Source organism: Peromyscus eremicus, chromosome 2 (assembly GCF_949786415.1).
Source record: "Peromyscus eremicus chromosome 2, PerEre_H2_v1, whole genome shotgun sequence".
NCBI lineage: Eukaryota > Metazoa > Chordata > Mammalia > Rodentia > Cricetidae > Peromyscus > Peromyscus eremicus.
Genome location: NC_081417.1, coordinates 155,142,435 through 155,156,450, shown reverse-complemented (window position 1 = coordinate 155,156,450; position 14,016 = coordinate 155,142,435). Strand labels below are relative to the sequence as shown.

General features: G+C 43.7%; 1 protein-coding gene across 1 annotated transcript in view; it reads left to right on the top strand.

Moving 5' to 3' along the window:
- Cfap107 (cilia and flagella associated protein 107) overlaps positions 1-14,016 on the top strand; it is a 22,617-nt gene extending 8,601 nt beyond the window's left edge. The window contains exons 2-4 of the mRNA XM_059255344.1: positions 8,683-8,796; positions 12,473-12,650; positions 13,604-14,016. Coding sequence (XP_059111327.1) covers positions 8,683-8,796; positions 12,473-12,650; positions 13,604-13,785 — 474 coding nt within the window. The 3' untranslated portion in view covers positions 13,786-14,016. The remainder of the gene's footprint in view (positions 1-8,682; positions 8,797-12,472; positions 12,651-13,603) is intronic.

Sequence of the window (14,016 nt, the reverse complement as noted above, 5' to 3'; positions counted from 1 at the left end):
ACCATATACAACACACATACACACACCATATACAACACACACACACCATATGCAACACACACACACACCATATACAACACACATACACACACCATATACAACACACACACACACCATATGCAACACACACACACACACACCATATACAACACACATACACCATATACAACACACACACACACACACCATATACAACACACACACACACCATATACAACACACACACACACCATATACAACACACACACACACACCATATACAAAACACACACACACCATATGCAACACACACACCATATACAACACACACACACCATATGCAACACACACACCATATGCAACATACACACACACTATATGCAACACACACACACACCATATACAACAACACACACACACCATATACAACAACACACACACCATATGCAACACACACACCATATACAACACATACACACACACACCATATACAACACATACACTACACACACCATATGCAACACACACACACACACCATTTACATCATACACTATACAAAACACACACACAGCCTACACAAACCATACACACTATACAAACCATAAAAAATCCATGCACTTCACACACTATACATACCATATACACTGCACACACCACAAATACTATGTAAATACTCCATATATATTACACACATTGTATACCTCACACACACATCATACATTTCACACACATACATGCACCACACTATAGAAGACTCCATACACTCCACACACACTGTGCACACTCACAAGTACTAATAAATATTTGAAAAAAGAAAAGTTGGACAAAATTCACAATCCGTTAGATATGCAAAGGAAAAAAAACTTCAAATAATGAAATATAAGTGGGGAATCATTATCAATTTCCACAAAATAAAAGATTAAGAGAGCCGGGCGATGGTGGCGCACGCCTTTAATCCCAGCACTCGGGAGGCAGAGGCAGGCGGATCTCAGTGAGTTCGAGGCAGCCTGGTCTACAAAGTGAGTTCCAGGAAAGGTGCAAAGCTACACAGAGAAACCCTGTCTCGAAAAAAAAAAAAAACCAAAAAACCAAAAAACAACAACAAAAAAATTAAGAGAATTGTACAAACAATTGTACACTAAACATTATTTTCCAAGATTTGTTTGGTTTTTATTTCTGCATATGTAAGCATATGCTACATGCATGCAGTGCTGTGGAGACCAGAAGAGGGAATAGGTTGCCTTGGAACTGGAGCCACAGGAGATTGCATGCTGGGGGCTCCTTTCTTCTGCCAAAGCAGCAAATGTGCTTAGGCACTGAGCCGTCTCTCTAGCCTCTAGAACACTGGATAATCTGTATGAAATAAACAAATCCCAGAAACATACACTCTATCAGGCTGAATTCTAAATAAGCAGAAATGCCAGACCGATACATAATTATCAGGAAACTGGATTTGTTGAAAAAAACAAAAAACAAAAAACACCAAGATGGATGAACTCACTGGGAAACTTTATCAAACGTGAAAAAAAAAGAAGGAAATAAAAAATTAACCCTGGGGGCTGGCGAGACAGCACAGCAGGTAAGAGCACTGGCTGCTCTTCGAGAGGACTCAGGTTTAATTTCCAGCACCCACATGGGCGCGCACATGAATCTTCTAACTCCAGATCCAGAGAATCCAGTGCCTCCCTCTTCTGGCCTCTCTGGGCAATACATGCACACGGTGCACCAGCATACATGCCAGCAAAACACATGGTTTGTAGATGTAACCAACCATCTTATTAAATAAGAAACACAGAGCCGTTCAGAGAAGAAAGCCAAGAGGTCAAAACTAAGAGCCTTACCCTTCCTGCTTCAGCCAAAAGAGCTCTCCAAAAGAGGAGCTACTTCCTGTGTGTATAGCTTTATATAGTCTAGCTGTTCTGCCTTCTCATTGGTTGTAAACCCAAACACATGACTGCCTTGTTACTGCCTGTATGTACAGCCCTGCAGGTCCTCTATGGTATTGAGATTAAAGGCGTGTGTCTCCAATGTTGGCTGTATCCTTGAACACACAGAGATCTACCTAGCTCTGTCTACCAAGTGCTGGGATTAAAGGCGTGCGCCGCCACCACCGCCATGCTCTTGCTATGGCTCTAATAGCTCTGACCCCCGGGCAACTTTATTTATTAACATACAATTAAAATCACATTTCAGTACAAGTAAAACACCACCACATTTCCCCTTTTCTATTTTAATAAAAAGGAAAAAAAAGAAAAAGGTTATAACTAACAAAAGAAAAACTATATACAAAAGTACAATAACTATATACAATATATACAAGTAATAAATATCTAAACAATGTCTAGTCCATTTGTATTTGACAAATTCAGAGAAAATAATTTCATTATCTATCCTATTTTGTTAAGTCTAAAATGTATCTAATTCACTTTCTATCCTAATTAATCTTCAACTATAACTAACTAACCTTCAACTATAACTAATCTTCAATTCCCTCAGAGACCCAAGAAGGAAATAATATTAGCTAACAAAAATAAAAACAGAAAGTGCATGCAAGCAACTTCCAAAAAATTTGTGAGTTGACAGAAACAGCCAGCTCCCTGGACAGTCACCTGAGGTTTCTCCGCAGTGCTGGGGCATCATCTTCAGCCTATAAGCTTAGCGTATCTGACAGACTCATTTGTGAAGTAGGATGTACACAAGGTCAACAGTTCAACCTCACATTGGGTGAGAGCAGTCCATGTACCAGAAACACCTGAATTCCACTAGTGTCATGTCATGATTCAGGATTTTAAATTCTGGAAATTGTTGATGGTTTTTTAATTCAACTGTCCATTCTTCTTAGCTGTGTATATATGGCTTCATCTCAGCATCCCGTTCTTCTCCACATCCCTCTATCAAATGCCAGTCTACTATTGAGAGGCGTGAGCTTAGTTACTCTTCAAGAATAACTGTTTCAGCTGCTGTTCCATTGCACATCAGAAGCCATCGGCCCACTGCCTGTTCAGCTGCCTTTGAAGAAAAGGGCACTGTATCTTTTCCGAATTGCGAAGGCCACATCAAGGATGGTGCCATATTGTCCTGGCCTCAGAAGATGCCTTTTGATAAAGCCATAACCACACTTGTTTTGGCAAGAATCAGTAGTCCTTTGTTTCATGTCCTGTCTGTCCATTTTGTCAGCAGTTGATTCGAGGATACTTTGTTGTCCAGTGGCTAACTTTTGTCACAATGAAAACTAACTCCATACGCAGTTTCTTCAATGCCCATATTTTCTCTGAAGTAGATTGGTACTGCCAGGAGCCGACATGTCTCATAGTCATAACAAAAAAGAAAAATTTTCTGAGTTATTAAAACATTTTAAATGCCATATTCTGTAGTTCTCTGAAGGGTTTGAAGATGACCTGTCTAAAATATATCTGCTCAATTTTTAAAACATATCTAATATGACTACAAGTTCTATTGTAATGTCTAACTACTAACTTTCATTTCTTTATATCCTAATAGTTGGTAATAATAACATTCAAGGATCAGAAAATTGCATTGTTAAATGAACGGTATAAGTACAATTAGAAATATACATATAGCATTTTCTAACAATATCAATTTCAATATATATAATTTGTATAAAATATAAAACAATCCAATCCAATGTAAAGTATTTAAAACTAGTAATTGTCTTTTTCTTCTTTTCTTTTCTTTCTTTCTCTTTTTTTTTTTAGACCAGAACCTTAAATCTAATCTCCTTTGCTTAGCCTTTTTCCTAACCCTTGACAACTTGTAACCAACCCCTCTAAACAATGAAAATGATCCCAGACCCAAAACTCATTAAAAAGACCAAAAAACCACCCGCCCCACACCACCTCTTTGGGAATGTGGGTGTCGTATTCTTAAAATTGCTTCCTGCTGGGTATGGGCGAAGTTATCTTTATCCTGAAAGAAAAATTTTAGGTTAATTGTCAAATTCTAGGAAAGGTAACTATGTCCTTCACATGGTTTTTGTGTATAAAATAATTTTTTTAATTAAAAAGAAGTAATAACACCAATCCTCAAATACTTTCCAAAATTTGAAGAGAAGGAAATATAATGAAAGAATAAAGCCAGCATGACCCTATCAAGACAAAGATGTGATAAAAAAACAAACAAACAAACAAACAAACTAATAACCTCTTAAGAATAATGATGCAGTAGGTTGTAGGGACACATGCCTACAATCCCAGCACTCAGAGTCTGAGACAAGAGGATCACCAGTTCAAGACCAACCTGAGTTACTGTATAAAAACAAAATAACAAGAGCTAGGGATGTATCTCAGTGGTGAGAGCCCCATCTAGTCTTCCTAACGTTTAATCCAGTATGTGGGAAGCCGAGGCAGGGGGATTCTGAATTTGGGGCCTGCCTGGGTTATATAGTGAGACCCTATCTCAGAATAAAAAAGAAAGGGAGGACATGGAAGGAAGAAAGGAAGGGAGGAAAGAAGGGAGGGAAAGAAAAAGAGAACAGAACAGACCCCACCCGCCGACAAAGACCTACAGGCAAAAATAATGCTGAGAGCGGAGCAAACAGTCCTCCTCAGAGACCAGCTCCCTAAATGGATACCTAATGTCAGTGATCATCCCTGATAGCATATACACGCAAGTAGCACTAAACATACTGGGCAGGCTGTACTTACATATTTAGGGGTGTGTGCGCGCGTGTGCGTGTGCGTGTGCGTGCGTGCGTGCGTGCGTGCGTGTGTGTGTGTGTGTGTGTGTGTGTGTGTGGTAACTAACGATTTTAAAAACAGAGGTCATGGTTTCTAGAGGATGTAATGTGGGGTGCATGGGAGGGATTGGAAGGAAGGAACAGAAGTGGGGCGAAATGACATAATTTTTAATTAAACAAAATTAATAAATCTTTAAACAGAAAAGAGCAGGCGGCTGACGAGATGGCTCCGTGGGTGAAGGTGATTGCTGTGAAGAGTTATGACCTGAGTTTGATCCCCAGATCCCACATGGCAGAGGAGAGAACTGATTCCCAAGTTGTCCTCTCACCACCACATATTCATCTGACACATGTACACCCCAAGCCCCCCATCAAATAAACACATGTTGTAATGGTTGTTAAAGGGCTAGAGAGATGGCCTGGCAGTTAAGAACATGCACTGATTTTCCAAAGGATCCCAGTTCGGTTCCCAGCACCCACATCAAGCAGTTCAACACCCCCCCACACCCCCCATCCCCCCACCCCCTGCATCTGTATTTCCAGTTCCAGAGAGATCTGATACCTCTGGTCTCTTCAGGCACCTGTACATATGCACACTCAGACATACACACAATTATAATGAATAAAAATTAAAAATTGTTTTGAAACAGACTGTTTAGCTTTTTATTAAACCAAATTGTTCATTAGCATTCAAAAAAATTCAAAATCAATAAGACACCATACAGGATCCAGACTCTCTGTGTATTTTCCATCTTTACATGGCTTATCTTTTTCATATTATTTTATTCTCTTTATAAAGCCTTTACCTTATTATTTATAAACTATTTTTTCTACGGCTGTCTATACCTATTTTCTTTTCCTTTTAAAGCCTATGCACATATTTTTAGACACACTGTAACTTGTTTAGAGATTTTTTCCATTTGGATGTGTCTTTACTGAGCAGTGTTCTCTCACAGCATGAGACATATCTTAAACTGCCATGTCAGCTGCCACACAGCTCAGGTTAACACTTGGCACTGGTGCTCGGTGCTGGCAGCTGACTCCAGCTTGCAGGCAGAAGCCTGTACGGGCGCCTTTTTATGCTGCTGAGCACCAGCCTGCCTGAGAGACTGTAGGACTAGGAATCTACATCAGGCTCCTTGTCCAGAACTTTTCTTAGCTTTCTCAGGCCCTATGTTTGGATATTTGAGCCCCCACATTGGAAGCCATATGTAGACAGATTTTTCTTTGGGCAGCCAGCTCTCTCTCTCTCTCTCTCTCTCTCTCTCTCTCTCTCTCTCTCTCTCTCTCTCTCACACACACACACACACACACACACACACACACACAGAATATGGAGACTTATTGTTAATTATAAAAGCTCAACCTTTAGCTTAAGTTTGTCCCACTAGCTCTTATAACTTAAATTAACCTATTTCTATTCATCTACATGTTGGCATGTGACTTACTTTTACCTCTCCTCCTGAATGTCTTGCTTCCTCTGTGTCTGCCTGGCCACTTTGCTTTTCTTTTTCCCAGAGCTCTCTCTGTCCAGAAATCTCACCTATACCTCCTGCCTCGCTATTGGCTGTTTAGTTTTTTATTACACCAATCATGGTGACATGTCTTCACACAGTGTAAAGAAATAGTCTACAACAAAGGGGCTGTAAAGATGGCTCACTGGTTGAGACCACCGGTTGCCCTTCCAGAAAACACAGGTTCAGTTCCCAGCACACACATGTCAGGTCACAACCACCTGTAACTCCAGTTTCCTCTGATGCCCTCTTCTGGACTCTGGGGGCACTGCACACACACATACAGGCAGGCAAAACACACACACACACACACACACACACACACACACACACACACATATATAATAAAATTTAAAATAATGAGAATAAAATTAATTTTTAAAAATTAATTTCCTAAAAGGAGAAGGGGGAGGAATAGAGAGAACTGGACACAACACGACCATATGACCCACCAGTTCTTCTGAATGTAACCAGAAAAGAATGAAAACTCAGATTCAGAAAGATATTTCTGAGCAGCGTTATTCACATTTAGTCCAAGAGGAGGCACGATGCAGGTGACAATACTCACCCATCGATGGATGGATGAACGAGATATGCTAGGTCACACAGCCTCCATGAGGAAGGGAATTCTGGACATCCTCCCACACGAGTGAATGTTGAAGACGTGAGTGAAAGGAGTCAGCTGTAATAGGACAGACTTTGTGGGACCACTTCTTCTGGGTGCCTAGGATATGTCCGTTCATAGAAACTGAAAGCAGCATGGCCAGGGGAGCCTGGTGTTTGGGATGTAGACCTTCTAGATAGGGATACTGGGGGTGGCTGAGCAACAATGGGGATGTGCTTAATGTCATTGCACTGTACACTTAAAACATGACTAAACCGGAGCTGGGTGGAGGTGGTGCACAACGTTAATCCCAGCACTCGGGAGGCAGAGGCAGGAGATCTCTGTGGGTTTGATCCCAGCCTGGTTGACGTAGCAAGCTCCTATGGACAACCAGTACTACATAGAGAAACCCTATCTCAAAATACAAAATAAAAAAAAAATGGACTAAAATTCCTGGGCCTCTGCATTCCTGTAACCCTGGCACATGAGTAGTGAGTGAGGAGGGAAGACCATGACTTCAAGGCCAGCCTTGGCTATATTTTGAAACTCTGTCCAGGCAGAAAACAAGCACTCAAACAAAACAGTCAAACTAGTATATACTTACTAGTTTACCGTATTAAGAAAGCAATCAGAAAGCACAAGATCACGAAAAATAAGGATGGTGGTGCACCCCTTTAATCCTAGCACTTGGAAGGCAGAGCCAGGTGGATCTCTGTGAGTTCGAGGCCAGCCTGGTCTACAGAATCAGTTCCAGGACAGTCAGAGCTGCATAGAGAAACCATGTCTTGAAAAAATAAAGGAAAAAAAGAAAAAGAAAAAGAAAAAAATAAGAAAAGAAGATGGAGAATGGGGAACTCAAAAGAGAAAGGAGAAGGAAAAGATTTACAGTCTAGAGCATTGATTCTCAACCTGGGTGTCAAACGACCCTTTCACAGAGGTCACATATCAGACACCCTGCATATCAGATGTTTACATTATGATTCATAACAGTAGAAAAATAACAGTTATGAAGTAGCAACTGTGGTGGTATTTTACTTGTACTGAAATGTGATTTTAATTGTATGTTAATAAATAAAGTTGCCCAGGGGCCAGAGCTATTAGAGCCATAGCAAGTGCGTGGCGGCAGTGGCGCACGCCTTTAAGGACCTGGAGGGTGGTACATACAGGCAGTGACGAGGCAGTCACGTGTTTGGGTTTACAACCAATGAGAAGGCAGAACAGCTAGACTATATAAAGACATACACACAGGAAGTAGGTCTCTTTTGGAGAGCTCTCTTGGCTGAAGAGGATCGCTGAAGCAGGAAGGGTGAGGCTCTTAGCTCTGACCTCTTGGCTTTCTTCTCTGAATCGGCTCTGTGTTTCTTATTTAATAAGACGGTTGGTTACATCTACAAGCAACAAAAATAATTTTATGGTTGGGGGTCACCACAACATGAGGAACTGTACTAAAGGTCGAAGCGTTCATTAGGAAGGTTGAGAACCACTGGCTGAGAGGAATGCTGAGAGCAAGAGAGGACAACAGTGGGCTGGAGAGATGGCTTAGTGGTTGGGAGCATGGGTCTCGATTCCCAGCTCCCACATGGCAGCTCACAACCGTCCATAACTCCAGTTCCAGGGGACCCGACATCCTCATACAGACATACATACAGGCAAAACACTAATGCGCTTAAAATAAAAATAAATTTTGAAAAAAAAAAAAAAAGAAAGGACAGAAGAAAATCACCAAGGGAGTCTGGAAGAGGCTCTGAGCCCCTTAGCTTACGTCCCTCCTGTGTTATCGGGTGTCCTGGGCTCTTATTCACTCTGTTCCGCTGTGGTGGCTGGGGACACAGCAGGGGTAAGAGAGGCAGCCTCTCAGACATTCTCACGAATATGTGTTCTTTTCCAGTTCACCAAAGCCACTGACCGCACCCCACAGTGCATTTACAGGAAGGAATATGTCCCCTTCCCAGGCCACAAACCAGACCATATATCCAGGTGGTATGGGAAAAGGAGAGTGGAGGTAAGTGACGTTTATCATCTGGTGGGATTGCGCCGGAGGCTCTGGGATCCTAGCACCTCCAGGTACAGCAGGGTAGGGCACCTCCTACATGGCTTGCACTGGGGATAGCAAGCTTGTCACCATCATCCATAGGGCACATCTGTGCTCTGTGCCACCACACTCTGAGAATCCCAAGTGAGCGTCCTCAGTGTTTTGTTTTGCCTGCCTGTCGTCTCCTCATCCCAGGTGCCCCAACATCTCTTTAAACTCAGGCCAGTGGCAGGAAGGAGTGAGGTGTGATTTGTGAGAATCAGAGCATTTTAGTGTGGGAAGGGCCCCCAAGAGACCAGCTACTCAGAATCCAAAGGCAGGAAACGAATTCTTTGTGTGGCTTGATGGTAAGGGAACAAGCAGGTGGCTTTTCTATGAATCAGAGACAATGAATGTGTCTCTTTCTTTTAAACTTTGGGGTTTTTTGTTTTGTTTTGGTTTGTTTTGATTTGGTGTTTTTGTTTGTTTGTTTGTTTGCTTTTCAAGACAAGGTTTCTTGTCCTGGAACTCACTCTGTAGACCAGACTGGCCTTAACTCAGAGATCTGCCTGTCTCTGCCTTCTGAGTGCTGGGATTAAAGGTGTGCACTGCCACCATTGCCACCACCACCACCAGGCTTCGTTTAAGTTTTCATAAAACACTAATTTGTCCATTTCCTGTGGGAGCCATCTGTGCATGTGTGGAGGTCAGAGGACAGTTTGCAGAAAATGGATCAACCTCAAGCCCTCAAGCTTGGCAGCAAGCAGCTTTACTGGCTGAGCCATCCCTCCAGCCTTGAGGCCTGAATCAAAGGGTTTTATTCCATCACAGACTAAAATTCTTATTTCAGTATAAGTTCTTGGGGGTAGCGGGGGAGGCCACACGTACGTTAAAGATTCTACAAGCCTGACAGACTGGTCAGAACTTCCTAATTATAATGGGTTGGAATGTTTCAGATTGAGAGCCAAATTATTTGAGGGTATTTTTAGTCCTCTTAGTAGCTATTCATTGCCCTTGTGTTTGACCTAACATCCTTGTTGCTATCTGGTAAAAATTTTCAAAATGTATTAACTTAACTTCCACCTATCCAAGCTGAGAATGTCATCAGACAGCATCTGGGACTTAAGCAGAGATTTCTTTGCTTTGCTATAACACACCTACCTGATGCTCCCACTAATGCATTTGGAAAATGCTTTATGACTTTATTTTGTACCTATAGGAAAACTTCACAAGATTCTAGGTGTGGTAGTATATACCTTTAATCTCAGCACTCAGGACACAAGAGGCAGGTGGAGCTCTATGAATTTTAGGGCAGCATGGTCTACATAGGAAATTCCAGACCAGCTGAGGTTACACAGTGAGACCCGGTCTCAAAAAATAAAAACAAACAAACAAACCCCAACAACAAAACAAAACAAAACTTTCATGAGGGCCAGCTGGCAAGATAGTACAGTGAGCTATCTTGGGGCTGGAGATAGCTAAGAGCACTGGCTGCTCTTCCAAAGGTCCTGAGTTCAATTCCCAGCAACCACATGGTGGCTCACAACCATCTGTAATGAGATCTGGCACCCTCTTCTGGCCTGCAGGGATGCGTGCAGGCAGAGCACTGTATGCATAATAAATAAATAAATCTTAAAAAAAAAAAAAAAGAATAAACTACCTTTTATTTCCTTTGAGATGAGAGCTGGGTTTTGCCTTGACACTACCAGAGACGACTGTCTTCTGCCTTGGGGAAAGTCACATCATAATAAGTGGTGTCAGACTCTCTGTTGACATTCCTGAGACACAAGGACACTGACATCCCCAGACCACGCAGGCATCTCTAGTCCACACCGCCATTCCTAGCTGTGTTGGTGTCTGTCCCGGGACCATGCAGCATCTCCAGGGCACGCTCTTGGATTCTTGAACTTCACCACAGCTTTCCACATGGAAGACACAAAGGTGCTTTAACTGAAGGAAGTCAGAATAAAAACCCACAGCCTGAGGCTCCTAGTCCCCAACCACATCCTGTTATCCCTGCTCTTCCATAACAGGTCATTACACCACAGCTTCTTGGCCTTTGGCTATGATAAGTACAGAGCATTAGGCAATCTTTTAAAGAGACCTTTGGACTCATTGCAAACTCTGACCCCAATTTATGGTTCAATATGGCTAAAATTAATTAGTTCTAGGGGCCGAGAGATGGCTCAGTAGTGAAGAGCCCTTGCTGCTCTTACAGAGGACTTGAGTTTAATTCCTAGCACCCATGTCTGTCGACACACGGCCCTCTGTCACTCCAGCTGCAGGTGAGAAGTACTGACTTCCTCTTCTGGCCAGCATGGGCATCCTCCTCCCAACCCTCAACACACATATACATATAAATAAAAATAAAATAAATCTGCACTTAAAAGTTTCCCTGACAAGCCAGGCGGTGGTGGCACATGCCTTTAATCCCAGCACTCTGGAGGCAGAGCCAGGCGGATCTCTGTGAGTTCGAGGCTAGCCTGGTCTAAAAAGTGAGATCCAGGACAGGACCCAAAACTACACAGAGAAACCCTGTCTCAAAAAAAAAAAAAAAAAGTTTCCCTGACACTCCACCACCACCACACACAACGAAACAAACAGAAATCTCTTCCTCAAGATTCTGTTCCTAAGGGTTCATTCACTAAACCCCATCCCTGTCTCAAGTTAACAGCGGTCCCTGGCTGGGGCTCTGCTCCCTTGTGTGGCCATATGTGGTATTGCATGCCCCCTCCTCATGAAAGTTCTAAGTCAGTGGTTTACCACGGTATCATTTTTTGAGATATGCAGAACCCAAAGAAATGCCAATAAAACCCCTGTTGGGCCCTCTCCTACAGGTCTGCCACTCAGGGAAAAGTACCAGCTCACTAGCTGGTTTAGAAAGGGACTCCTGGCCCCTGGTGGTGCCGATCTTGGGAACTGTGCATCATATTCCAGCCCAAACCCTTCGTGTCTCTCTGGCATTGTGCTCTGACTTATTTATGGAGCGACTCTTAGAAGCCTGGGGTACAGGGTGTCTACGGTCCATGAAGAATCGACCTCCTTTCAATTAGTCCGGCTCCCTAGAATTCCCTTCTTCCTTCGGAAAACCCCGATTTCAGACAGGCATCCCAGACAGAAAAACACAGCTTTCTCCTTCCTGGTAAATAACTCCTCATCAAAGAAACAGCTCCTTGCTTTGCAGCCGAGGGGGCCATAAATCCTTCCTGGGGGAAGGTGATTTACAGAGACTTCTCTAGCTCTCCCCACCGTAACTGAAGGAAATATGAAGCCCAAATGTCCCTTACCTTGGAAACGGGCAGTTGCGGGGAGCAAGGCAAGACTGAACCAAAGGGTGTAATGTCAGATCCCAAAGCTGCGCCCTGAGCGGCGCTGGCAGCTTCCATTCAGTTGAACATCTTGACTTTAATTTACCACGGTAGCTCACCCTGGGGACGAATGGACTTGGCCAGAGAACTGAAAGCGGCTAGCTGGAGTGTATAACTGAAAGAGCAGTGTGTCCCAGTGAGACAGACAGCTCTGTGGCCCTTGGGGGGTCTCTGGTGACCAGTGGGGGCTTCCTCTTCACTGGCATCTCAGCTCCATGAGAGGTGATTATTGCCAGCATCCTGGGCTGGAAGGGACACCTTGCTCTGATGGGTAATGTGACCACTGTTTGTCCTTCCAGGGTCTCCCATACAAGCACCTGATCACCCACCACCAGGAGCCCTCTCATCGGTACCTGATCAGCACCTACGATGACCACTACAATCGACACAATTATAACCCCGGTGTGCCCGCCCTGCGTACCTGGAACGGACAGAAATTGCTGTGGCTGCCAGAGAAGTCCGACTTTCCCCTTCTGGGTACTTTTATAACTGGAGATTTTCCCTGTATTGGTCTGTAAGGGGGACCACAAAGGCACAGGGCTGAGGTGTGCTCGTATTACAAAGACCTACAGGAGCGTTGGGGTGAGGTCACAGGAAAATGAGCCCGGCTAGTTGCTCAGGACTGCATCTGCCTTCTCCCCTTGACATCAGGGGTACTCCTGTAAGGACGGCCTCACCTCTACACGAGGACCAGAGGTGGTCAAAAGCAACACACTCTCTACTCCCATGCCAGGCATTCCCTCGAGGCACAGTGAGTGACTGAATCTTCCTTGGAGTTCCTGGGGGACATAGTGGCTGACAAGCACAGAATGCTTCTGTCCTCAGGGAATTGATAATCCAAGAAGGAGACAGACTTATTAATAAATAGGACTGAGTAAAGATTCAGATAGGGGTGTGTACTATAAAAAAAAAAAACCCAAAACAACAATAACAAAAACAAAAACAAAAACCAGGTAAGGGGCAGAGTATTTGAGAACTTCTTTTATTTATTAGTGTTTTGAGACAGGGTTTCTTTGTCTTGCCCTGCCTGTCCTAGAACTAGCTTTCTAGACCAGGCTGGCCTTGAACTCACAGAGATCCACCTGCCTCTGCCTCCCAAGCACTGCTTTGAGGATTGTGAGGACTTTTCATGTGTCTCTGGCCCCTGCTCACCCTGTCAGCCTTGGCTCTGTATATAACGGCCTGGAAAACGTGGCGGGAGTATGAGACAATTGTGTCTCCTGTCTGCTGGTCCTTGTGCCTCACCCCAGCAGCTCCTAGAGGTGTTGTCTCCATTAGCACAACAGTGGCATGGTAGGCAACTCCGTGCCATTCCAGAACCAGATGGCTATACTGCTGATGGGTGATGTGACAGCCATGCACGTTCTCATAACCACTATGTATAAGAATCCTGGAAGCCCTGTGTCACCCAAACCTGGTTTCTCTTGCAGCACCCCCCACAAACTATGGACTGTTGGAGCAGCTGAAACAAAAGTGGCTTGTGTCCAAGACTGGCCCGAGGGAAAGCATTTATACTACATCCTACCCCAGGCTGCCGGTGTGTGCTATGTCCAGGAGGGAGCATGCCATCCCGGTCCCTCCCCCTCGACTGCACCCCACCCCACACTTCTGAGAACTACCACTCCATTTGCAGTCCGACCAGAGCCAGCAGGAGACCCACGGCCTCACTGGACTTGTCAGACAGCAAGCATCTGCAGATGTAGCCCAAGAATTAATTATGGACCATTGTTGGGGTGTGTGTGTCTTGGAATCATGATCTGTATTTTGTGTTACCTTCTCTCTAAACTCATAAATTGTTTTTGTTTCCACCCCATAATTAAAGCTTTTTTACAAAACTGCAAAA